This window comes from Mastigoproctus giganteus, chromosome 2 (assembly GCF_048544385.1).
Source record: "Mastigoproctus giganteus isolate SK-2022 chromosome 2, ASM4854438v1, whole genome shotgun sequence".
In the NCBI taxonomy this organism is placed as follows: Eukaryota; Metazoa; Arthropoda; class Arachnida; order Uropygi; family Thelyphonidae; genus Mastigoproctus; species Mastigoproctus giganteus.
The window spans coordinates 186,474,036-186,501,180 of record NC_143576.1 but is presented as its reverse complement, the minus strand read 5'-3'; the positions used below and the strand labels follow the sequence as shown (position 1 = coordinate 186,501,180).

The following is a 27,145-nucleotide window of genomic DNA, read 5'->3' as shown; positions in this document are numbered from 1 at the left end:
ATCTATGCTGGCTGGACCAGCCATAGATTCAGGGAACATATCCCCATACAAAAATGTTTTAAATGTCATAAGTATGGTTATACTGCTAGGGACTGCAGTCAAAAGGAACCTGCCTGTGGTCACTGTGCAGTCACTGGCCACGATTACAAAAGCTGCAAAAATAAGTCTCGGCAGCCAAAATGTGCTACCTGCAAGGCAGCAATGCTGACTGACTATGCACACAGCATCAGGGATGACAAATGCCCTTGCTATAAAAAAATGGTAAAACTTATACAATCTAGGACAAATCCCCTGGCCATATTGAAAATATAAACGTGGCTAGGGCTCTAAATCTCATCCAAATGAATGCTCAAAGAGCAAGAGCTGTTGTAGATCAGATCACGCTCAAATTAGAAGAAAATGACCTAGACATCTTGGTACTCCAAGAACCATACACACAATGTGTGTGTAGGGTTTTTGGTTCTTGGAACAGAATAGTGTTCAAGGATACCCAAGAAACTACAAAATCATAGAATACACCTCAGGTGTCCCTTTTACAGCAATAGTAGTTAAAAACATGACCTTACAGTCACAAAGGTGGGTCACTTCTCCTCCCCAATGGCAGTGTGTGCTCATATCACTAGTGCTGTGGGACAGTTCTATGTTATCTCACTTTATTCCAAACCTGATGAAGATATAAATCCTACAATAGAATATTTACAAGCAGTCACAGACCTGCTACCTACAGCAAATATCATAGTATGTGCTGATGTCAACTGCCAGTCAGCCTTATGGCATACCTGTACAGAAGACAGAGCAGGCACACACACACACAATGGCCAGGTATTGTCAGATTTTATAGCCACCTCACCCTTTCAAGTGATAAATCAACCTAATAACTTACCGATTTTTAGCAGTACCATGCGGGAGAGTGACATTGATGTCACTCTTGCTACCAATTCAATAGCCTATAAAATTACAGACTGGTGTGTCCAGCCAGCCTGGACCACATCAAATCATAGAGCCATCACCTTCAAACTAAAGGCAATTACAAATAACCCAACACTCCTTGTTGGATATCAAAAGGTATAACCTTAAAAAGGCAAACTGGCAGATTTTCGCAGAACATACAGCAGCTAAGCTGCAAACACAGGAAAATGAGTGGTCTAGATCAGACAGCTGTAGCCCAGACAAACAAGCACTGACTATGACAAACATGTTAACAAAAACAGCAAACCTGTCTATCCCATGGAAAAAACCGAGGAAGCAGGCAGTCCCCTGGTGGTGCCCTGAACTGACTATACTCAGGAGAAGGGTGCACCAGGCGAGGAGAAATTTTCAAAGAGCCAGAACATCTTGGCCACAGAATGAGGTAGTTGCATTAAGAGATTCTTTATGCATCCACCTCATTATATACTGATTATACAGCTGTATACTGATTCCTGAGAACTCTCAGGAATCAGTATACAGCCCTCATAAGAGACAAGAAAAAGGAATGCTGGAGGCACTTGGTGGGAACTACTGGAAACAATAACCCTTGGGGAGTTGTCTACAAAATATCTTGGAAACTACTGTCAAACCAGATGGAACCCTAACCCTGTGTTGGGCAGATTCTGTAAATAACATCCTAGACAGTATTATTCAGACTGAAACTGGGGATCATTCCCCCCACCCAGCTAGACATTATAAAAAAAAACACTGAATATGACAATGTCAATATTGAACCTCTGTTTACTATACAAGACTTAGAAATAGCACTATCTAAAACCAAAAACAATAAATGCCCAGGTTTTGACTTCTTAGAGGTTGAGATTTGCAAAAAATTAGCAGAAATAGCACCAGGCAAATTAATAGCACTATATAATAATTGTTTGAGAGAAGGTATAGTCCCAAGAATATGGAAAAAAACTGTGTTAAGATTAATTCTCAAAAACCCTGAGAAACTGCCTACTGATCCCAAATCATATAGACCAATAGTCCTATTCCCTGTACCAGAGAAAGTATATAGTAAATTAGCTCAATACTACACAGAAGCAGGTTTACATTGGAACAATCAGTATGGTTTTAAGCAGGGCAACTCTATGGAGGATGCCATGCACCACCTACTGATAACAGTTAAAAACTCAGAGGAGAAATATACACTGGCAATCTCTATTGACTTTGCTGGGGCATTTGACTCATTCTGGTGGCCTAGGGTCCTTAGGAGACTCCACCAGGCAAATTCCCCACAAAACCTCTATAAGGTAATAAACAGCTACCTTACTGACAGAAGTGTCTCAGTACGCACAAGGTTTCAGGAATTGACAAATTGACACACCTTCTGAATAAAGGCCACCCACAGGGTTCAATCCTTGGCCCTTTCTTTGGAACATTGTTCTGGACAAATTTCTGGCCTTGGATCTGGGACCCATGGAAAGCAGATGACATGATTTTCCTTGTAAAAGGTAACACGTGAGTGGTTGTAGAGAAAAGATCAAATGCTGAGCACGGGCACAATGCCTTATGTGCATTTGTGCCAATGCTCAAAATATTGCCTGAAAAAACCAACTAAATACTTCTAAAAGGTAATTTGGACATAAAAAGACGTCCATAAATTAAAATTAACACAACTACTATAAAAATGGTAACAGAACTAAAATGTCTTTGATTCAAAATTAACTTTTTATCCCCATTTGACCTACTTGGTGAAGAAAGTGAGAAATTATGCAGGTATGATTGCCAGGATCAGTTAAGCAGATGCCGACCGGGCTAGCCGAGTGGGTAAAGTACCTGCCCAGCAACCCAAAGGTCGCGGGTTCGATTCCCGCCTCGGGCTTGGATCAAAGTACTGCAAAAACCTTGGGAGGTGCAATATGGCCACAGAAGCCGATGCGCCAACAACTACCAAATCAAAAAAAAAAAAAAAAAAAAGTTAAGCAGACTGGGGGTTCAAAAGAAAGACCCTGGCAATCATATACCATGCAATGTTCCTACCTGTTATCATCTATGGAGCTGGTGCATGGTTCACCCACTTGGCCATGGTAAGAAACAGGAATAATTAGAATCGATACAAAGGACAACACTTCTCACTATTACCAGATCATGTCGCACAGTAAGCACACCTGCACTACAGTTGCTGGCCGGGGCTGTCCCACTTCACCTGGAAGTAGCCAAAAGAGGCTTATATTATAGATTTAAAAAGGGCATACCTACAGAATTTCTGAGGATAGCTCTTAAAGCTCCATGAGCTATGGCAAACAAAGTGGGAGCAGGAAACCAGAGGTCTGGTTACCAAAAGGTTTCTGCCACGGGTGGCAATGGTTATCCCAAAGCCACCTAAGTAGTATTCCCCTGGACTTTATACAACATTTTTATTGAGGGGTCACAGCTCCCTAAAGGTGAAACTAACCTCCTTAGGGCTGACTGATGATCCAAACTGCACCTGTGGCGAGAGTGAAGGCACTTGGTGGGAACTACTGGAAACAATAACCCTTGGGGAGTTGTCTACAAAATAGTGAACAACAAGCTGCCAAGAGGAGATATCTTGGAAACTACTGTCAAACCAGATGGAACCCTAACCCTGTGTTGGGCAGATTCTGTAAATAACATCCTAGACAGTATTATTCAGACTGAAACTGGGGATCATTCCCCCACATTCCTAGACATTATAAAAAAAAACACTGAATATGAGCTAATATTGAACCTCTGTCTACTATACAAGACTTAGAAATAGAGATTAGAAATGTCATAAATTATACATTCTATATGAATGTATAATTTATGACATCTCCAAAACAGAGCTAATAGCACAGATTGGCACCTTCCCAAGAGTAGAAGAACATCTTTTCATCATAAAAGAGGAAAATTATAAAGCCTTTACATCCTTCACACAGAAAGTATTCAAAATGCACAGAACTATCCAAACAATGACAATTCACCCCCCCAGCAATTAAACAATAATGAATAGTTAAAATTTCCCACATTTCCCACCATGCCCAGACGATGACTTAAAAACTGTCAGGATAGCAGTATTCTGCACCCTGACAGAAACCTGACATGACAAAACCCCCCAGAACTACCCTGCCATGTGTAGGAACCTGGGGCCCCCCACACCAAATAAATAACCATGTAGGGGAGGGAAATGTACAGGCAGCCAGGGAAGCAGATTAGCTGAAAAATATCAGTAAGCTAGTAGCAAGAGGATGAATGTAGAATGAAAGACAGAATGAATAGGCTGAGCACTGAGTGAACTAAGAATTATGGTAAAAGGGAATAAATGGCAGTTTTGGTGAAAGAAAGAGTGACCTAGCATGAGGGAAAGAGAGAGTGAATGGGAATGAGTGGAAGAGCAAATGTAATTGGCCGAAAGAATATAAAGTTAATAATAACATACATTACTTTATATATACTAACAAACATTTACTAACCACACAAACACTATCACTGCATTCTCCCCTGGCCTGCAAAAAATGTGCGACTAGGTGAAGAATAACAGTAAGTTCAGGTGCCCAGAGAGTGTAGTGCAGAAAGCAAGAGTCGAATAAATGAAATGAAAGCCAGAAGAATGAATGAGTGTGTGTGTGATAAAAAGAACACAACCCATAAATGCTACAGTTAAATACACACTAACCCTAGTTTTAATTAGTATTTAAATTTACACTATACATCATTGCATCCCCCCCCCTGGTGTGTGTGAGAAAAAGATGAATGAGTGAGTGAAAAAAAAAAATATATATATATATAAAACGGGAAAAAAAATTATAAAATATAAGAAAAAAAGTATAAAAATAGAATGCAAGTAGAGTGAGAATGCAGATTATGAATGAAGTAAGTGTGTGTCTCTTCCATCCCTTCGCCTGGTGGGTTCCCCACTGCCAGCTAACATGTCCCACCCGCAGAGCAGGATGGGCAGCTTGAACTTCCTACCGAATTCGACACTACATGGACCTGACAACCATCACCGATGAAGACATACTGCGGCTTTGCTGCCGACATGCCATTTGGCAATCTGAACTGGGTACTCTAACCTGGTTCCCTTTAGGTCTCTGTCTCCTCCCCCTCCCTGCCTTCTCCCATACTTCACCTGGTGGGCTCTTCTTCACTGACCTCTTTGAGGATGCCTACTCTATCGTCTTCATCCTTCTGCCTGTTTCCCCTCCCCAGTATTCAGTCTTCCCCCACTAAACCGACTGAGTACACCCCCTAACAATGCCGCCAAATTCTAATCAACGTCTAAATTCTACTGCTTGTTTGTAAATCTCTTTCAGCCAAATTCTAGTGTTCACTCCTTTTTTTTTTTAAATTTTTTTATAGGCCTTGCCACTGAAATCCTTGGAAATCAGGTGGTGGAGCCTGCCAGAGTACTTAAATAATCTACTGGGTGCCTGACTTCCTCCTCTTGGCAAAGTGTGGGCAACAGTGGGTCCCAATAGGGGCCCCCCCAAATGGCTAAATGGTCAGAGAAACAACAGAACATAATGCTACACAACCACTCCCCACACACTTTTTAAATCTCTGGGTTCCACAGAGTTCTCTGTCACTTACAAAGAATACAACGTGGAGATGGGGGAAACCCCCCTGCTGCCATCAGACAACTAACGCACACTTTACTTGTCCTGTTGGAAAAAAATATTGTTTTGATCATGAACTCTTGGCCAAAATTCAGTTTGTAACATCTGCAAATAATTATCCTCATTAAACAGTCTCATTAAAGAGTATTAGGTCTATTATTCCCATGGATAAGATGGCTGCCCAGACTGTGATTCCCAGTAGGTTAAGATCTTTTTCCAAAGCAATGTGGGGTTTATATCAGACCAATATACATAATTATAATGATTGATATGCCCATTCAGTTTGAACTTTGCTTTATCTGACCACCATATCTTATCAGGAAAATTCTCATCTTCACAAACTTTGTTCAAGAAAATTTCACAAAATTCCAACTGTCTGTCTTGATCACCATCATGCAAACTTTTTAACACCTGAGGAATGTAAAGCTTCATCTTGTTCTCTTTTAAGAGTCAAAGAACACTGCATTTACTAATACCCAACTCTGCAGATAGATGTCGACTGGATTTTTGAGGAGTTTGCACCAGTGATTGTCTTAATTCGTGTGACTTTTCTGGCAGTTGTTGCTGAAACTGGCTTTCCAGATTTTTTTTAATCATTTACGCTTCCGGTTTCTTTAAATTTTCTGACCAGTCTTGTGATATTACGAATTAGTAATTTTAAATTGCCGAATATTAAAATCTGCTAACAAACAAACAAGCAGCTTTAACTCCACTATTGTTGTTTTAGTAATAATGTTTAACTGTTGCCAGTCTTTGTTCCTTTGCTAAATGATAATCCATGTTCATTTAGAGTAATCTTGAATAAAATTATATTTCAAATATGAAACAGAAAATTAGAAAACAAAAAAATTAATAAGAACAGAAAAAAACCAAAAAGTTATTTGAAATAAACATTTCAAGTATAAAAATAAAAAAAGGCATTACTTTTGGACCACCCTGTATAATGCATAACTGAAAAAAAAAAGTGCATTTATTAATTCAAATATATAATTTGCAGATGTTTAATCTTTAGGACAAAACTCATCATAGTTTTTGTGAAGAACAGAGTGCCGATTATTTTCCAGAATTTGAAAGGTTATCAAGCATGTAAGTGATGTTATGAAACTTCATAATAATTATTGCTTTAAATTATAATTAAAATATTACTTTATTAGCCTGACTGTAAGATAAACTCATATAAAAGAGAAAAATTTCCCAAGAAAGTAGAGCTCACATTAGCATTTAGCATTAGCATTAGTAGAGGCATTTGATGCAAGAAAGCAAGCTTATGCAGCATCAGCCAAAAAAAAAAAAAAAAACCCACTTCCACTTCACCCCTCTGTTCGTTCAAAATACCTGTCCAGCTGAGCCTTAAACTTATTTAGGCTATCAACCTCCACCACAAGGGATGGCAGTCTGTTCCACCAACCAACCACCCGCTGGCTAAAGGCAAATTTCCGCACGTCTATCCTACATCTGTCTTTCCTCAATTTGAATTTATGCCCTCTCAGGTGATTTTTCTGAGCTAGAGGAAGAATCCCATCAGCATTGAGCATGCTTAAACCATTCAAGGCTTTATACACCTCTATCAGATCACCTCGCTGGTGCATAGTCTCCAGACACTGTAATTTGCAAAACTTAAGCCTTTCTTCGTAAGAGCACCCCTTTGTTCCATTCACTAATCTTGTTGCCCTTCTCTGTACTCGTTCCAGCAGCTCTACATCCTTCTTGAAATGAGGCCTCCAGACCTGTATACAGTACTCTAGGTGTGGCCTGACCATTGCCTTATACAATGGAATAATCACCTCCTTATCCCTGCTGGAAAAATTCCTGTATATCATTGACAATACTCCATGAGCTACTCTTGCAGCCCGTCTGCACTGCTCAGAGAACTTCATATCTGCCTGCACAATCACCCCCAAGTCCCTTTCATTCTCTACCACTGTCATTGTAGTACCACAGAGTTGATACGTTGCTCTGGGGTTGCTGTTTCCCAGAGCAACGTATCAACTCTGTGGTACTACACTGACAGTGGTAGAGAATGAAAGGGACTTGGGGGTGATTGTGCAGGCAGATATGAAGTTCTCTGAGCAGTGCAGACGGGCTGCAAGAGACGAGGCTGCAGAGGGCTGCACATACACAGGATGTCTTCAATACTATGTGGCTCAATATCTTTAAGAAGCAGAATGCCCATATTAGTCAGAGGATAGTACAGTTTCCTCATTCTGTCCTTGCTGAATAGCTGTATGTAATGCCCTACAAATTTCTACCAATTGTTTTAGTATTTTCTTTCACACAGCCCATTGATCTCCTTTGTCCTACCTATATATCAGCCTTAACAGGGTAGTCTTGTCTCCAGAACCAGTGAGCTTATATCCTTAAGTTCACTTAATTTGTTTATTTACTGGAGGATAGTTGAAAGCAGCCAGGTGAAAAATATATGCATATTTTATGGACCAATCAGTATAGAATGAAATCATTTAGGTGAACTTTGATACTCATAATAGAACAACTTTTGGTATCCATGAGGTGCCTCAAAATGCATTACTTTTAAACAGATAATATCCCTGAAAGGTTATGGTATAATTTATTTAAAATATGAGATTTATGTTTTTTTTTTTTTTGAAATATTTGTTTATAGTCTCATATTTTAAATAGATAGTAAAATAACTCTTTTGATCATATATTTTTTTAAAAAAGTAGTGCATTTTGAGATGATTCAGATACTGACAGTCAAAATTTGTCTTTCTATATGTTTGCTGGTACCAGCAACATATAGAAAGATAAGTTATGGCAAGACAAGAGGACTAATTAAGAAATAGGTATTCTAGATACTAAATTTATATCTAAGGACATAAGTTTCTGTCATATTAAATATTTGTAGTGTAATGACTTGTCCACTGTTTATGTATATGCTCTTTTTGCAACAACAAACAATACTGACTTCACCATAAACAGCTGTTATTTCAAGTTTTCAACTTGTATTCTGTGCTCGTGCAAAGATTTGATTCACTTCATATTTTATTATTTATGTCATCAAAGAACTTAAACAAGGTATTTTTACGTTTCTTAAAAGGCTAAGATATGTTAACACTTATTTGTCCAACATATCCAGGCTAATTCAATTCATTCTTGTATAAGTTTGATATAAATGTACTTTTAGCTAGTCTCTCTCTTGAGGAAGGAAATAACATTTCCCTTCTAAATGCGACAGCATACCTTTTTCCACATGCTTACTTATATGTTTCTTGCCATTGATCTTTGTGTTTCCTTCTCTTTTCTCCTCTTTTCGCTTACTTGGGAGGTGGAAGAGAACCTGTATGGAAGTGATTGCTTCCCTGATAATCACTCTACTTAGTGGGAACTGTCTTCCATTTAGGCTATCATAGTGGAAGACTGAGCAGACTGACTGGAATGTCTTTCAACATCTAGTATCACTACCCAGTGAGCCTGATAATGATGCAGTGATGTATATTACATAAAATGTATGTTGTTCATGCAGCTACAATTCAAATTCTAGATACATCTACCCAATTTCTGCCTTTTCGAAAACCATGTGGAATATAAAATGCATAGCAGCAAAAAGGCAGAAAAAAACTTGGTGGGGTATTCTGGTGATATCCCACCATAACCAGTCTTACTCTTTAAATGTGTACATCTCCGAAGCATGCTATGTTCAAAATGAGTTCAGAAGTTCAGAGCCAAAAGGTTCCATTTTATATACTTTCTGTTCAAATGAGGGAAAAATATACGTTGCACCCTTCATTGATCCTGATATATTATGGATGTGCTATTGCAGGTTAAACTGCAATAGTAGTGCTCTTAGGGAAATTTTTCTAGCATATTGGCAATAAATCTTACTATACAGAGTTTCTGTTCCCAAAACAGAAAAATGAAAAGCAGGCACTTAAAATTTTATATAAAAGGATTTCTTTCTAACAATGAACCAACCCATTTTCATACAAGATTTAAAAACAGCTGTAACCTTTATTAAGGCAAGTGCCAGATGATATCCATTATGAAATCATCAAGCACCTTTCATCAATGCAGATTACCTGCCTTTTCAGTATAGCAAATTCTTTCTTGAGGAGCATTTTCCAGACTTTTGGCATAAGGCTATCATCTTTGCTTTTACTAAGGGGAGAGGATCCCAAAGTTCAACTAATTATTACTTTATTGCTCTGAATGGCTCTTTGTGCAAGATCCTGGAGAGAATGGTCATGCCTGTCTTATATGGTTTTTAGAAGTAATTGCTGTCCTCTCCAGGATATAGTGGGTTTCCAAAGAACCATTTAATTAGACTGGAAACACGTATCTGAGGTGCTTTCCTGAAATAAGAGTACCTAGTGCCTGTTTTCCTTGATATAAAAGAGGAATGTCATACAGCTTGGGGAGTTCGTATTTTAAAAAACCTTTATAGCTTTGGTGACCTACTCTTAGAAGTCACCTCCCTGTTTTTATTAAAAAAAAAAAAAAAAAAAAATTCTGTCCTATCAGTCATTCCAAGTTTGTGCATGATCTTCCCCCTCTCAATCATCTTACCAAGAGGGAGTACCCCAAGGAGCAATTTTAACTATTACTCTTTTTGCAGTCAAAGTGAAATCCATCACATTTTCATTGAAAAGAAATGGAAAAACTCATTGATTGCCTCACCTCTTGGACGATGGCAAACAGCTTTAGATTTTCACCACAGGAGGTTGTTTCTGTACATTTTTGTTGAAAGTGTTATCTTCATCTGGAACCTGAATCGAGACTTGTACAAAATTCTATTCCAGTATTACCCGAGACAAAATTCTTCAGACTGACATGTGATAAAAAGTTTACCTTTCTTGACATAGAGAGGGTTGCATATCCTCCATTCCCTCTCCTCTACTTTGTTGGGTGCAGATCAGTGCACTTGTGCAATCAAAATTAGATTATGATTCCCAGGATTATACACCCATCAAAAACAGCATTTTATGGTAGGTAGATCCCATCCACCTCCACTAGGTAAATTTTATTGCTGCTGGAGCATTTAGAACTTCTCCTGTCTCTATGTGGAAGCAAATGAGCACCCTTACTGCTTTGACAAATGCAGTTTTCTGTACAGTTTGCTTTTAAACTGAAACACTGCCAGACCACCCCATTTGCTCAGTTTTGACAAGCTACATAGCATGTCAGGCTGCCAACCATTCTTTTGGCATTCACATCCAAGAGCTGCTCAGAGATTTACATATCATGGTAGACAAGGTTGCTCTCTCACCGAGACACCCCCCCTTCCACCCTGGCATTCTTGTGTTCCAGCTGTCACAAGCTGCTTCCTTAACCCTGCATTAATGCCGTGAAATATGATCACACCATTAGTGCGAAGTGTGGTGTGTTAAACCTCACTTCATATTTTCATTAAATCAGTTTTAATACACAATTAATTAATTATATATTGCTTTAAAAGTTCTTTATGTGTCTGTTTCTTCTTCTTTTTTGGAGTTCTGTAAAAATTTCATGAGGGCTTACTTGAACATCATCACTTTATATTATTATTATTCTTTACCTGTTTTTTACAGATATTTATTAACTTTTTTGTTTAATTAAAATGATATTGTAACCTATTTTTAGGTTGCTATTTTAGGTTTATAACTTTTAGTGTATTTAATTTCTGACTTGGATTATCATTTACTAAGTTGCCAATACACTATAAAAAATATCACATCAAACCATACAAGCAAAAAAGAACTGTAAAAGTAAGCACAAATATTAGTTGAATTATTTTCACTTCAATTAATTAACTACTGAAACATCTGTCACAAAAGTCTTCAGCAGAAGTATTAAAAAGTTCTTTAAAAAATGATGTATAGACTATGTATAAGTATAGTGCGAAAGCATCAATAATACATAGCCAAATCTGAATGAACAGAATATTAGCAAAGCGACATCGTTTTAAGTTATATCTCATATTGTGAATACCTTCACAACGAGTTGCCATGATATTGCACTACTTCGAATAAGTAATGCTTCACCTGAGGAGAAGACTAATGTTACTTATTCTCAGATGGATACCACCACCCAGACGGCACCGTTTCAGGGCTATTTGGCCCTTCTTCGGTGGGCGGGTAGGTACCCGAGTGATGCAATGATGGCAAAACAGTTATGAAGTATAACTCCACAATATGAGAGATGCCTGATGGTGTATTTAGACTATAAATGCTTTATAGTCTAAAATGATGTAAAACAATATATTATAGCCTATATATAGCCACTTGAGAACTTACTAAGCAAATGAATTTTAAGTTTTGCTATAAAAATAGATATGTAGATAACTTCTAAAATAGTAAGCAACCTTAAGTTACCACATGTAACAATTAAGCTGTTTTACTGAAAGTGTTACAAAGTTAATTGAAACAGAAATTTTCCATCCTTGTGTCTATTCTGGTACAAATCATAACTAGCTTCTAGTATAAATCACAACCAGCTGTGGTATTCTAGTAGAAATTGCACCAAATGTGGGAGCTCCTCAATAACACAACAAACATGGCTTGAGAGGGAAAATTTAATCTTGTCCTTGAAAATTACCCTACTGATTATTTATTTGTTTTAAAAATAAACCAGTGTTATTCTATTATTTGCAACTTTTGTTTCAGAGGAATATACTTTAGGGATAATTTCATGGACCTATCCTATTTGTTCTTTTCATTAGTCAACTTCTTCCATCTGTCCACTTAGTCATATTTACTAATGACATCTTCATTCTTATAAGACAAACTAGCTCCTATTGCATAAGACTTTATCGCTTGCAGGAATTGTTGCTTGAGCCTACACCTGAGTATAGTAAGATTGATTGTACCAAGACTACACATTTTCTCTTTAATTCAGCCTTACCTCATCCATAGCATTATCTCATAGGGCACGATCTATTAAGAAAACCACACTAGAATCAACTCCATACTCAGCTTATGTGTCCATTCAGTTTTAGACCTTCCCTGAAATGCACCTCTAAACACTAGGTAAAACAAAGAGAGACTCCTGAATAACTGTCACCTGCACCACAAATGTAAGGCTGTTTTTGCTTTTAGCATTCTCAACTAGACTCCTTTGCTCCCTTTAGGTGCAGTACAAAGCTTTGTATAATTTGTGGAAGAATATGGACCTGAAGATTCTACTATTTAGAAAAGCCACCACCCAGCAAAATATCAAATATGAGGGTACAAAAACTTGAAGAAATCTCTGCATATTAAAACTTCCAAATCACTTCAAGAAACTACTGGTGGAGTTCATAACAAGTGGTACAATATTATACGATATTATAAGATTACTCAGGTCTGTCTACACATGCACACAAAGACCAGATGGAAATCCATCCTCACAGTATGTTTTATACCTAAAGTAAAAAAAAAAAAAAGTAAAGTGCAGCCATTATCAACCCACTGCAGGATGGAAGCATCCTCAACAATTCATGTTGAGGGAAATGGACCATAATCTGCCACGCTGGTCCAGTGCGGGTTGGCAGATCGACCGTATTCAGCAGTCAGGGGCTTGAACCCCGGTCTACCCAAAGAGCGTGTGCTACTGCACTCCCGCTCCTGCCCACTCGGCTACGGAAACTTCCTCTCAACTCCTGCAATTTTATGTAGGGTATATAAATATGTTCTTAAAATATTTGTATAATATAGTAAATATATTGGTTTAATATAATATTGATTCCTTGTGCTCTACAGTTGACATAAATGTATATAATTTTAGTTTTAGATAGTCATGCTGTTAAGTATATAATTTTATGGAGGTTTTGAATTGTAAATGGCATTTCAAATGAAATAATATACACACATGATTTTTATTGTTCTTGCAGTCTTGGAGGATTATAATTTGCCTGATCTATCTTCTGATTACCACTTTGTCAAATTTATAAATGTTTTTAACTCAGTATAAGTTTTTATGTACCTCAATAGCAAATGATATTTGACTTCAGTTTATGTTGCAGTTTTTATCATTTTTTTTTTAACAAATACCCTAAAACTTCTTTGACTAATGTAGTAGTAGTAGTGGCATGTGATGCAAGAAATGCCGTGAGCTTATGCAGCATCAGCCAAAAAAAAAAAAAAAAAAAAAAAAAAAATTGCAAAACAATTCCCTCTAAATATTTGTCCAGTTCCTCCTTAAATTTATTTAACCTAAATGTGTCTTGCTTCCTTACTACTGTAACCAAAAAAGGACCAGTAAACATTATTATTATTAAATTGTCAAGGTTTTGGTTTTGTTAGGAATTACAGATAAACATTTATAAGTCTTATTGATTAATAGGATCTTATTGAATAATCTTATTAATTTACTATATTATAAGATTAATAAGTATTGGAAAATATATGAAGGTATGTGTGGTGTTATCAGGCTTTCAGTTTCATTCTAGTTTATTCTTTAGTTTCCATATTTGAAATCTTTCAATTCTCTCTCTTTAGCCTTTTCTTTGTTCAGGAATATGAGGTGCTGCAGGTAGCTGTAGCATCTCACAAGCTTTATCCTGTTGTGGTTTGCAAGCAAAATTTCCCATGTGGTATAAACGTGTTATATTGAATTACTAATCTTTAATTAAAAAAATTTAATAGAGAAGATCTGTTAAATCATTAATGGACCTCCTCTTTTTAAGATTTATTAATATTTACAATTTTTTAATTGTAAATATTCTATTTTTATATTTTCAGTGTACAATGGATGGACATTATTTGTTTTGGAAAGAAAAGATTAACAGCTGTGGGTTGTGAAGATGGCTGTATACAGGTCCATCTTGTGAAATCATCTTCTGAAGGTGGAGTTAATTTCTCAGTATTCATTGCTGTCATGGAACCTATTGATATTAATCCCATTCTGAATTTAAAATAATATATTTATTAAGCACTACAGAATATAGCTGTTTTTTAACTAATTCAAATGTTAGATATATGGTGTTTGCATGACATAGTTGATTGCATGTTAATAGAAGTAGTAGTGGCATGTGATGCAAGAAAGCAAGTGTATGAGCTTATGCAGCATCAGCCAAAAAAAAAAAAAAAAAAAAATCACACCATTCCCTCCAAATGCCTGTCCAGTTCCTCCTTAAATTTATTCAACCTATCAACTTCCACAACGGCAGATGGAAGTTTGTTCCAGCAGTTAACCACCCGCTGGCTAATGGCAAATTTCCGCACATCTATTTTACATCTGTCCTTTCTTAATTTGAATTTATGCCCCCCTTAGGTTCGTAATCTGAACAAGTGGAAGGATCCCATCAGAATTCAGCGTGCTCAACCCATTCAAGGCCTTATACACCTCAATCAGATCACCGCGCAGGTGCCTAGTCTCCAGCCACTGCAATTTGCAGAACTTCTCTGCAAATTCTCTCTCTTGGTAAGAGGTGGTAGATGACTTTCATCAACCGGTGAAATACCACCACTTAGCTTATTGGAGGCTTGAAGTGGTGAAACCCATGTTTAGTCTCTAGAGCAAAGTTTCCGGCATCCCCCTCCCCCCATACTTCTCCTTCAACCCATGCACGATACTACGCACTATATGTTTTGATACTTTTCGTGTTTGGGGTTTTCATAAAAAAAAAAAAAAAAAAAAAAAAAAAAGGATCCCTTCATCCCCCTCACCAATCTTGTTGCCCTTCTCTGTACACACTCAAGCAAATCTACATCCTTCCTAAAATGACCTGTACTCCAGACCTGTACGCAGTACTCAAGGCGTGGCCTGACCATTGCCTTATACAGAGGGACAATCACCTCCTTTTCCCTGCTAGAAAAATTCCTATATATCATTGACAAAACCCCATAACCTGCCCTGGCAGCCTGTCTGCATTGCTCAGAAATTACTTCCAGGTCTCTTTCATTTTCTACCACCTAGTGTAGTACCACACAGTTGGTACATTTCTCTGGGGTTACTTCTACCCATATGCAGTACTTTGCATTTGTCAAGGTTAAACTTCAGTTGCCACTTCTTAGCCCATCTGCCCAAATTATCTAGATTCTGTTGCAGTAGCACACTGCCATTGCTGTCATTAACAACCCTGCCAACCTTTGTATCATCTGCAAACTTCGACATTAAGCCTGATATACCTTCATCAATATCATTGATAAATATACAAAACAACAGTGGACCCAACACCGAACCCTGTGGGACTCCACTAATAACATTAGTCCACAAAGAGCAGCACCCATTGATTACCACTCTCTGTCTTCTCCCACTTAACCATCCTTTTATCCATTGTAGCAACTTACTCTTAATACCATTCTGCTCCAATTTGTACAATAGCCTTCCGTGCGCAACAGTGTCATGAAAAGAAGATTGAATATACAAGGAAGTGGTAGGAATTGCATATACAAGCAAGACAGTGGTGGGAACTGGCAAGAAGCAAGAAATGGGAAATGATAACTGGAAAGTTAGCTTGATACTTTTGAAAAATGGCAGCTTGAAAGATGGTGGCCTCATCCTTTCTCTGTATTCTGTCCTCTTACCTCTGTAATTAGTAGACTTGGTCTTCCTGGTATAGTTTACAAGTTGTGTGACAGCAAATGGTGCAAGCCCTGTGTTGGTGGGATGAAAGTATAGCTGCCAATTCTGTGGATTTCTGATGGAATATCAGTCTTTTTATTTGATTTGACCCCTTCTCATTTTACCTCTGTGACAAAAAGATTCTCAGTGTTTTTGCACAAACTATTTTTCTCTATCTTTTTCTTTTCATGCAAAAAAAAAGGAAGCTATGCTAAAAAACAATCGATTTTTTTTAAATTGAAATTTCTGCTTACTAGATGTACCCAGCGTAACATATGCCATCTTTCTGATTATGACATAAATAGTTTAATCTAGATCATTCAATCTTCACCATTTTTGTTTAGGAGTAATATAATTCTACAGCAGTCACCTGTGGGATATATACAAATGTCTGTATTTGCAGTGGTTCCCCGTCTTCTCCAACAAATATTGCAGCAACCTCCATTTTGGATGTAGGTGCATTATATCATCTCATATCTAAATCCGGGTCTTCTATAAATACCATGTGCACATTCATTGTTGGATTGGCCTGGGTTATTTGATGCATTTGTTTATTTAACTCAGCAAATGGGTTAACTTGTCATAGCATTTCGTCCAATTGCTGCATTACTTTGGTCATACATCATTGGTTTGATTGTTTTTCAAGCTGTTTTGTTGTTGCTTCAGAAGAATCGAAAATATAAAGTTATCCATATCCTGGCTTATTTGCCTCATTTGGATATAGTGGTGAGGCCAAATGGCAAATCTGGCCATGTATTCAAACAGTATGGACCATTTTCAGGCAGTGATTTAATCTCTAAGCCCATTGATGTGAATGCCATTGCTGAGTTGTACTCTCGTATATGTTTTTGGTAGATATTTACTTCACGTGTATCACCTGTAAGCAGCTCTCGTAATAGTGTAAGTGTCTCAGACAGTGGGTCAAGTGAAACCTTTCCATCATGACAATATTTAATGTATTTATTCTATGTGTTTAACTCATGTCCCCAATATCTTGCATTGCAATACTCACAGTTGTAACACATATTTCCTATGTCATGCTCTTCCACATTAATTACAGCTTGTTGATTATTTGCATCCGGTACTTCTATTTGATTAGTCCTACCGCGTCTTCTCATTTCCAGTCTTGCTTCTCTTTCTTCAATGTTTTCTGTTCGTCTTCGTATTCATAGAGTCTCGTTTCGGTCTCTTAGTCTATTAGATCTCTCCTCTAATGTTTCATTACCATTTCTTCTACATTTTCTCAAAGTTCTTACACAATGTTCAGCCATTTTTATGCTTCTTAATACTTAGAACGGTTTATTAAAATAAACATACATCGATAGCTTTCAGGCATAGGTTGCCTTTCTTCAGCTGAAAAATGTTAGCACAAAAATTAATATAGAATGCCCAGTATGGTGGCCATGCGAGGTGAACTGCAAGAACAGGTGCTGGCAACAATTAGCAGTTGGAAAATTTGGGCAGCATACCTAAGCATTTTATATATATATATATATATATATATATATAGATTTTTGTTAACAATTGGTGGTCAGCTGTGCTGTGGTAGTCTACATTGTATAATAGAAATACAAGATAATAGCATTATTCTCTGTGAAGTGCAGTCATTTAATAGTATTTGTGTAGTGTGAAGCTAACTAACAATATCTTTAAGTAAGATTCCAAAGAAATATGACATAAAATTTCAGAAGAAATATATTGTAAAAATATATTTCCACATATTGTAAAATCTGAAAAAAGTAACGTTTTCCTTGTGTACTATATGTAGATGTGATATTCAATTTCAAGTGGTGGGAAGCATGATGTAATCAGACATTTGCAAACAAATAAGCAAGACATCATTCAAGGTAAAGAAAGAAATTCAAAAATAGGTGTAACATTTCATAGTAACAATGGTGTCATATATGCCAAATATTTATTTGCATCTTTTTTCATAGAACATGCTCTTCCTCTGAGTTGTGCTAATTGCTCAGGTGCATTGTTCAGAAATATGTTTTCCGATTGTGAAATAGAAAAGTTAATGAAATTTCATGGACAGGGAAAGAAGAGGTAGTGATGTCTCTGAAAAATGGCTCATTTTTGTTTGCTGTAGATAGCAGTAATCAAAGTTATTCCAAGTTATATCCTATTGTGATGACCTATTGTAATAATAATAATAAAAAAATCCATCAATTTGAAAGAACCTTGCTCTCAGTGCCAGCATTGGAAGTTGACTCTACAGGGTACAACACTGGACATATTCTTTTGAACAACCAGAAGCCATATAGCATTCCTTCAAAAAACTGTCTGGCACTTTGTGTTGATAATATGCCTGTTTTGATACCCATGATACTAGAGTAGCATGGGTATTAAAAGAGGAGATTGAGCACTTAGTGGTAATAGGCTGTCCTTGTCATACTATTAATTTATTAATTTATGTCTTGAAAAGAGATTTACATGCCTTGCTGTGAAAGTGAATGAATACTTGGTATATCGAGAAAGAGAGAGAGAGAGAGCTAGAATAAAAGGTACAATTTCAGTTGATGTATGACACTGAAGTATAAAAGATTTTGAAGTATGCATGTACCTGTATGACTAGACTTAAACAGTGGTAACTTTTGACAAATGTGTTTAAAGAAGAGGTTAGAAATGGCCAGAAAATCCACACAAGCACTATTCAGTGTTACCAAACTGAAAAGTATAAGCATATGAGCGTGGTACTAACTCATATTCGAATCCAGTTCATGAGCCAAAATAAGTTTTGAAAGAAGAAAAATTAGTGAACTCCCCAAGAATATGAACTTCTAAATCACAAACTTCCAGTGAAAGTCCTAAATAGGCAAAGCAAGCTGATAACTTTAGGCGTGTTATCCCACTCATGCAGAAGGTCTGTTCATGTTCCTCTCTTCTGGCTTGAATTACACAATTTGCTTGTTTCTTTTAAATGTTATGCCAACATTTGAAAATCTAAATGTAGTTCTTCAATCCAACATTCCTGACATCCATGTACTTTTAGATATGTTGAATATGTTATGTGCAAATTTATTTTACCAACAGTTTTCAGGTCTTCCATTTCCATTTCTGAGGCTGATTACCATAAAAGACTAAACCAGAAGGATGAGAGGAAGTACTTTATGGCTGCATGTGACTGCAGTGTGATCCCATTGAAAAATTGTTCTTATTTCATAATTTTGCACAAATTTCATAAGTTGACAGTACATCATTTTTGTATTTAATTTTTTTGTGGTTAAGTCCCATCATGTCTTGTTATCATTAAAGATAAAGCAATAGATGAAAGAATAGAGATGTTTTTCAGCATGAATACTATCAGTTCTCTAAGTGTAAAAACCTACCAGATGCAATTATGAAAGTAGAAAGAATTGGAGAACTGAGAAGTGCACAAGGAAGCTTGAAATATAGCAAGTTATCCCAATCATGCTGGGCACTTTAAAATTCTTCTTAGCCATGCTGAGTGTGAGAGGATATTCATCCAGTTGAGCTAAATATTCTCTCAAAAACAAATACTGAGTTTAGCTCTCTTTCTGATGAAGCATTGGAATTGCCCCTAACAGTCAGGTGTAGACAGTAGGGCCATAGTATTGTTTTGAAGCAATCAAAATCATTGAATATCCAAACAGAAAGCCACAGACAGAAAACTCCCAGGTAGGCTAATGTTTGAAAGCATATGTACTGGTAAACAATCCTGTGTGTATATTTTAATATAAAGCATGTATGTTATCAGTCAAATTTAATTTCTAGTGCAGTGTGGATTTTCCAAAAACTTTCTGAATTTTCTAAAAAAATCTTCTGTTTTCCTCCTGTTTTTATGAACTCTTTCTTTTTTTCAGGAAAGCCTGTTTTTAATATGTTTTTTTGGCTGAAAAATCTCCTGTTTTCCCTCTTGCTGTGTACAGATGCCCAATCTCTAGCTTTTTGAATGTCAAAAGTTGGTAGGTTGACTGTGTGACATTCAAGCAAGAATTGCCTTTTATTGGATAACATGATGAAGGTAGAGAAAACACGAGAAGACAGAGAAAATAAACCAGATAGTTGAAGGGAATCATTCCAAACTAGTATAAAAGTGTAGCATTATCTAATAAAGTTTAATCTTATACATAAAAGAAAATGAGAGCAGAGATGCAAAAAAAATTTATTTTAAAGTAAATTTTTAAAAAGTTTTTTCCACTTGTTATTTTAAAAATACCAAATATTTTTATTCTGTTAAAAAAAAAAAAATCTAAACATAAAACATAAGCCTGACATGTTACCATTTACATATTCAAATTCATAAAATTGTTAAGTGTACTACTAAGTGTATTACCAACTTTTGACAGTTTCACTTATAACTCTGTGTAAACAATAATTACAATTTCCAAAATTATTGAAGTAAAACTTTGTGTATATTTAGGAAGCTGGAAATATTAATGAGCAACATACTTTTCAGGTGGGCTTGTATTGTAAAGTCCACATTACTGTTGTCAGGTTAAAATGTTAACTGTGTGCATATATACATCATGGGGATTTTAATCTCCTTGGGTGAAAAACCTCCTGATTTAAGAACTGTTTTCTTCTGATTTGATGAAAGAAAACTGCTTTTTTTTTTTTTTTTTTTTTGTCAAGCAATCTTTGCCAGCTATACAGAGAAGAAAGCTCAAAAATGACTCTGCCCTCTCCAATCCAGATTGACTGAATCCTATAATTTTTGAAGTCAGTTTATAAAGGTCATAGGTCAACCAGTAGCAAAGGTGTTAATATGTGATGAATCACTGCTGATAACCAAATCATGAATGTTGCTTTCTCTGGTAGCATCTCTAAAAACTATATAGACAGTAGTCACTCAGGAAATCCAGAAATGTTCTGTTACTGAGTAAATGACAACTTATTCACAAGTTCCAGTCAGTATCTGGAAATTTAAAAGTCCCTGTGATGAAACATCCTGGTTTTCTGACTTGCTTTATTTTTTGATCTGTATAGTTGTTTGTTATAATCATCACAGTAATTTGGCATATAATATATTGTTCCACAGGGGTTCTCCTGGACATCATTCTTCAAATGGAGACTAAGACATTCAACTCTTAATATTATTCAAAATGCAATGTGTACAATAAAGTTTCCGGGCAAGTTTATTCATTAATATTGATGTTCCAGAAAATGCCTGTGTTTTATTTGATCGACTAGTGGTTTATTTATTAGGACAACAATCTCGTGTTCTCAAGATCTATTCTGAAACGTGGAGAATAGATGCGCAACACCAAAATTGGCGTTGTGTTTATTCACTCTGAAATTGTTCCACAGGGGTTCTCCTGGACATCATTCTTCAAATGGAGACTAAGACATTCAACTCTTAATATTATTCAAAATGCAATGTGTACAATAAAGTTTCCGGACAAGTTTATTCATTAATATTGATGTTCCAGAAAATGCCTGTGTTTTATTTGATCGACTAGTGGTTTATTTATTAGGACAACAATCTCGTGTTCTCAAGATCTATTCTGAAACGTGGAGAATAGATGCGCAACACCAAAATTGGCGTTGTGTTTATTCACTCTGAAATCCTCCCAAAAGTTAGACCTCAGAGTGCTGCAGAACTATGGCTCTTTTACTATAAAACTCGTGCTGTGGGTAACGTGTAGCAAGAGAATGGCTAAGAGGCAAGGATGGTTAAACAAAACATGGTTTATTAACTCTAGCATACAAACAGGTGTAAAATAAAATGGTTATATACTTTTATATAATTATATAAGAGCTCTATCTCTTATCAAAAGGATAAACCAATATATTATAAGGTTAATGATACATGCGTACAAACTTGTCTGTGTCCTTCATATGATCTTCAGTTGGCACTGCTGCCCGTACTCTCTGAAGCCAACAATCATCCTCCAGTTCGAGTATCTGGGTGTATGTCTAAGTGTACTATACAGGTTTAACAGTCATAACTTATGGTATTCCATTAATACAAATGGATCTTGCTAATCTTAAACTCTAATTTCTAAGTGTTGTAAGATAGATGCTACCTTAATGAGTGTTCCTATGAGGAGGGTTGTTTCTCAGTGGACTCTATTAAATAAAGAGTTATGTATTAACGTCCGACACTTCCATTCTATTAACTATCGTGTTGTAAATATAGGGTGAAACTTACCAGAATATACTTTGCAATATTCAGGGATAGACGTCTAGGAACAGGAGCCAGCAGCAAAAGATTCTCAAGACGTTTTTACGAGATAGCCTCAAGAAAAAGAAGTGCTTTGCTCAGGACAAGACTCTCTTCATCTCTTTGTCTCCTTCTGGGTTTCTCCGTGTCTCTTTGTGTATCTTTCTCCATTCTCTCTCTCTCTCTCTTTCTCTCTGTCCTCCTGTGTGTGTGTGTGTGTGTGTGTGTGTGTGTGTTCGTTTCCCGTACGTTCGACCTCTGTTTGTTTGTTTGTTATTTGGTTTTTAGGAGCATTAGCAACTAAGGCCATATTGCTCCGGGATATGCGGTGGTCATTCCCTGACCTTTCCGCATCCTCCGTATTTGGTGGTGACGGGCTCGAACCCCGGTCTAATCAAGAAGCGTGTGTTACGCACTGCTGCTCCTTCCCACCTGGCTACGGAGGCGCCCTGTTCGACCTCTCTCTTCTCCAGTCTTTTCACTCTGTCCGTCCTCGCCATCCGTTCTCTCTTTGTCTCCGATCTGCGTATATATATATATATGTACCCCCCCTTTTAGAGTTTCCAATGCTTCTATTGGTCAAAAGGCTAATTTCATGGGGAAATGAAAATCCCAGGGACCATTATTTTGGAGATCTGACACAGTAAAAATTGGAATTTATGAGGAGAAAGAGGAACTTCACATCGGAATGGGTTGGAATTTCGAGACTGCCCAGCGGTAGTCACTAGATCTAAAGTCCATTTGTTCCTACACAAGGAATTTCCAGACAACAATCACCCCATAGTTATAAGTTCAGATTTCACCCTGAAGTATGCTTCTTAATTGACATTACTCTCTTTTCTCCGACGAAAGTCATATACTTTCTCACCGTTTTATAAATATTATATCCACAATGTTCAAAGCACATCCAATCGAGTAACGATCTCTTGCTGTGAATCAGCCGGACTCATAAAGATGGATTAGTGTTTCAACTGTTGTTTTACCTAGCGCAGCATCAACTAGTGTACGCTAAAAAAAGAAACAGCCTTCTACACGGAGTGAATATCACACTACAAGTACAGTAGTGGCAAAAAGTATAAGGTGACTTGGCGAAGTAACAGCCCTCAAAGGCAAACGAAAAGTAAAAATGAAGACATTTTTACAATATTCTTACTTTCCTTTTTCACAGGACTGACTTAATATTACACTGGCAGTTTGTCTATTGGGTGTATTTTTTTTATAATCTATGTACTTCTTTCCCAGAAGCAAATTCCTTTTCCTCCATTATTAGTATACACACTGTACTCATTTTATGCATCATATTCAAATTCTGTATCCCTTATACCAGAGTGACATGATGTTTCTAATATTCTTATTATGTAAGCATTTAATAAATTAAGCAGTAGTAGTAATAGCAAATGATGCAAGAAAGCAAGCTTATATAGCATCAGCCAAAAAAAAAAAAAAAAAACACAGTTCACCCATCTGTACCTCCAAGAATTTGTGTACTTCTAATATTGTAAGATCTAATTTGAAGAATTCTGTTTTAAGGTTAATTTTTTTATGTAGTAAATAACCATAATATCATTAATATGTAAACACTTAACAACTGTCTTTGCGCCGACCGGGCTAGCCGGGTAGGTAAAGTGACTGCCTGACAACCCAAAGGTCGCGGGTTCGATTCCCGTCTCGGGCTGGATATCACGATGGTGCCGAACCAACCGGTTGGTTGGATATCTCGGCCACAATACACGAAGGAAGCAAGAAAAAACTGGTTCCTTCGTGTATTGATCACATCATACGAAATAAATAAAAACTGTCTTTGCAATATCACCATCACAAACTTCGGTCACAAGTACGTGTTCGGCGCCTCCATAGCCAGGTGAGAAGGAGCAGCAGTGCGTAGCACACGCTTCTTGATTAGACCGGGGTTCAAGCCCGTCACCACCAAATATGGAGGATGCGGAAAGGTCAAGGGAATGACCACCGCATATTCCCGGAGCAATATGGCCTTAGTTGCTAATGCTCCTAAAACCAAACAACAAACAAACAAGTACGTGTTGATTTGTTAATTTTTTTTTAGTAGAATTAAAAGATTTAATAAAGCAGACTAAGATCAAATTTGAAGAATTATGTTTTAAGGTTACTTTTTTATATATATATCAAATAGCAATAATAACATTAATATGTAAACACTTAATAGCTGTCTTTGCAATATCACCATCACAAAAGATCACTCTGATCATATGAGCTTGTTGATTTGTTTATGGGTGAAACATATATATATATACTGTGGTTTACTGAATCTTATCACCAGGTGGTTTTGTGGAAAAGAGTCTAAGGGATTATATTTTATAGTTTCAATCCCAGGGTTTACTTGTGCCCTGAAGGTGTTATTATTGCTGTATTTGACTTAATGGGGGGTATGATATCCCCCCCAAGTCAATATAATATATCAACTTATTGACTTTGCTGCTTTTTTTTTTCAGATTACATGGTATTTTCATGGTATGAAAATACCACAAAACATTTGACTCCATTATGAACATATTTCCAATTTAGAAATAAACATAAATGATACCAATATAGGTTTTGAGTGCTATGTTATCTTCAAACAAGCTATTAGACTCTTACATTTTCCAGTTTTAAAAAACCAATAAATGCTTGAAATTTAAAATGTGCACATATATTTCTGCCTATTATATATATAAATAGTTTTAAAAATTAAAAAAAAAAAAAAATATATATATATATATATATATATACGTTAGATATGATTATTTCCCTCCATTGTTAAATTTTTTTCAAAATTTATTTCAAATTTGTCATGCTGTGAAGTGCACGAAATTTGAATATTACACATATTGCCAACTCTACCTGAGTGAATATTCCTTCGGTACTTTTATGTTTATTACTGTTATTAGGTAAAAGGAATAAAAGTGTGGTAGAGCTGCATCTGCTGGATGCTCTCATGCTATAACTCTTGAAAATTATTAAAAAAATTTACAAACCATATACCAAGTAAAAATATTTCTCTATGTAGGAAGCTACGGAAATTCGAGTTACTTTTGAGTTAAAGAGGTGTAGTGCCAACACTGCAGGGTTAATAGCAATCATTGTGGGCACTGTTATTGCTTTTCTTGCATATGTTATACTATGCTACAAGCCATGCAAGTCCAGAAGAATTTGTATAATGTTGCTAGAGCTAGAAATGCTGACACATTAAGCTCATATCTTAACAGGTTCTAGAAGCACACCAATTTCTTTGGGCTCACTGTCTAATATTCTTTCCAACAGGAGTGTGCAATGTTGGAAGGGCTGCCTCCTTAAATAGGTGCATGCCTGGACATTCCCAGGTCCTCCCCTCCAAGTCAGATTCCTGAGAATAATCCTTGATTCCAGCCTGTCATACAAAGAGCACATCAGATATGCACTTTGAAGGTTTAAGAACCATTTGGTGTGTAAAACATAACAAGAAGATTATAATGAAGAACATAGACTTCTTTTACTTAGTGTTCCTATATATGCAATTGAAATATGGTTAGCAGTATCACAGAGCTCTCTGAAGACAACCTTGGAAATTAGGATTCTGGATCAGGGTGTGGGCCAATCATCAGTTCTACTTTTGGTATACCACTTCCAAAAACCTGTTTTCTGTGCACAAATCACATTTACTTAAAATGAAGACCTTTCTCCACTTATTTTCTCCTCATAAAGACCTTCTAAGCATCTGGAATATGTTAAACTGGTATATCAAGAGATTTATTGGTTTCCCTATGCTGCACTTAAATATCCAGAGACTTTATTATACAGTATGGCACTTTCTTAATTTAATTATATGCAGGTAATGCATACAAATTTTGATTTTTGTTCTTCAGCCCATAAATGAAATTCAAATAGACCATTATCTCTAGGAATGAGACAGCATATATAGTAATGGAATGTTTAATTCTCTCCCAAACTATAGGGGCAAGATTGCTGTTTGTGGAATATGGATAGGTTGTCATTTGTCAGTATAGGCTGCAAATGTTAATAATTGAGGTAAAGGTTGCTAAACTGTGATGGAGGAAGAGTAGGTAGACTAGTACACATATTTAAAAGTCACTGAGAAGTTTCTCAAAATGGAGTGTCATGCATGAAACGAATCCTCGAAAAGGAGAATATGGTCTAGAGATGGTAATTGATCATCTTCTGCACAAAACAAATCAATTGGCATGAGCAGCTTTATCTTCCTGTATTGGGGTAGAGGGAAAGCATAGTATTGACACCTGGTTCCTCATAGCTGGGATTGGAGATTCAGTTAAGTGATTCTTCCTTTCATCGATCATTACTGGTCATAGTCCCATATCTGCTAGAGTTGCTGTTGAATTGTATCTCTAGCATTGAGTGTTGGCTAATTTGTTTATTTGAGATGGTGTGCTTCATGACTTTTTTCCTTTACACTGGCTGCAGTACTATCTGTTTTTCAATTTTAGATTCATTCTGGTTAAATTCGGTACTGTATACTGCTGCACCTTGAATATAATGCATTTATATATACATACAACTGTCAACAAAATAAAATTCCCACAAATAAGTGTCGTGGGCAAGAAAGAGAGGAAAAATGAAGTCATGTACCCTAATCTAATTTGTTATATGATTGATAATCACCACACTTAAGATTTTAGTGCAGAGAGAATAATGATTATCAAGTTACTGCATGCTATGGAATCAACAATTGTATGATGGACACACACACACACAGAGCTCTGGTGTAGGTGTGTATGTAGTAATGGTGACTAGCAGTGCATTCTTACACATTAAGTGCAAATTCACAATTTAGCTTTCATTCTAGTTCTAAAATCTAGAACAGTGTCACAAAAACTTATTTGGCACCAGACCCCCTTTTGTTTCCTAACTTTATTGACCTGACACACAAAATAAAATATCATATTTGTGTTTGTTCTCAATATTAAAGCATTGTGATTGGCAAACAAAAATATTTTTAAACGACCTTCAAACTTTTCCCCTCCATGTTTGAAAGTAAAAAGTA

The 27,145-nt window shown here is 36.5% G+C and overlaps 1 protein-coding gene across 5 annotated transcripts in view; it reads left to right on the top strand.

Moving 5' to 3' along the window:
• The window catches only part of LOC150089838 (KICSTOR complex protein kaptin-like), a 164,347-nt gene that overhangs the window by 106,095 nt on the left and 31,107 nt on the right, over positions 1-27,145 (top strand). For all 5 annotated transcript variants that reach the window (XM_090368853.1, XM_090368851.1, XM_090368855.1 and 2 more), the window contains 2 exons: positions 6,541-6,614; positions 14,180-14,283. In XM_090368853.1, coding sequence (XP_090224979.1) covers positions 6,541-6,614; positions 14,180-14,283 — 178 coding nt within the window. The remainder of the gene's footprint in view (positions 1-6,540; positions 6,615-14,179; positions 14,284-27,145) is intronic.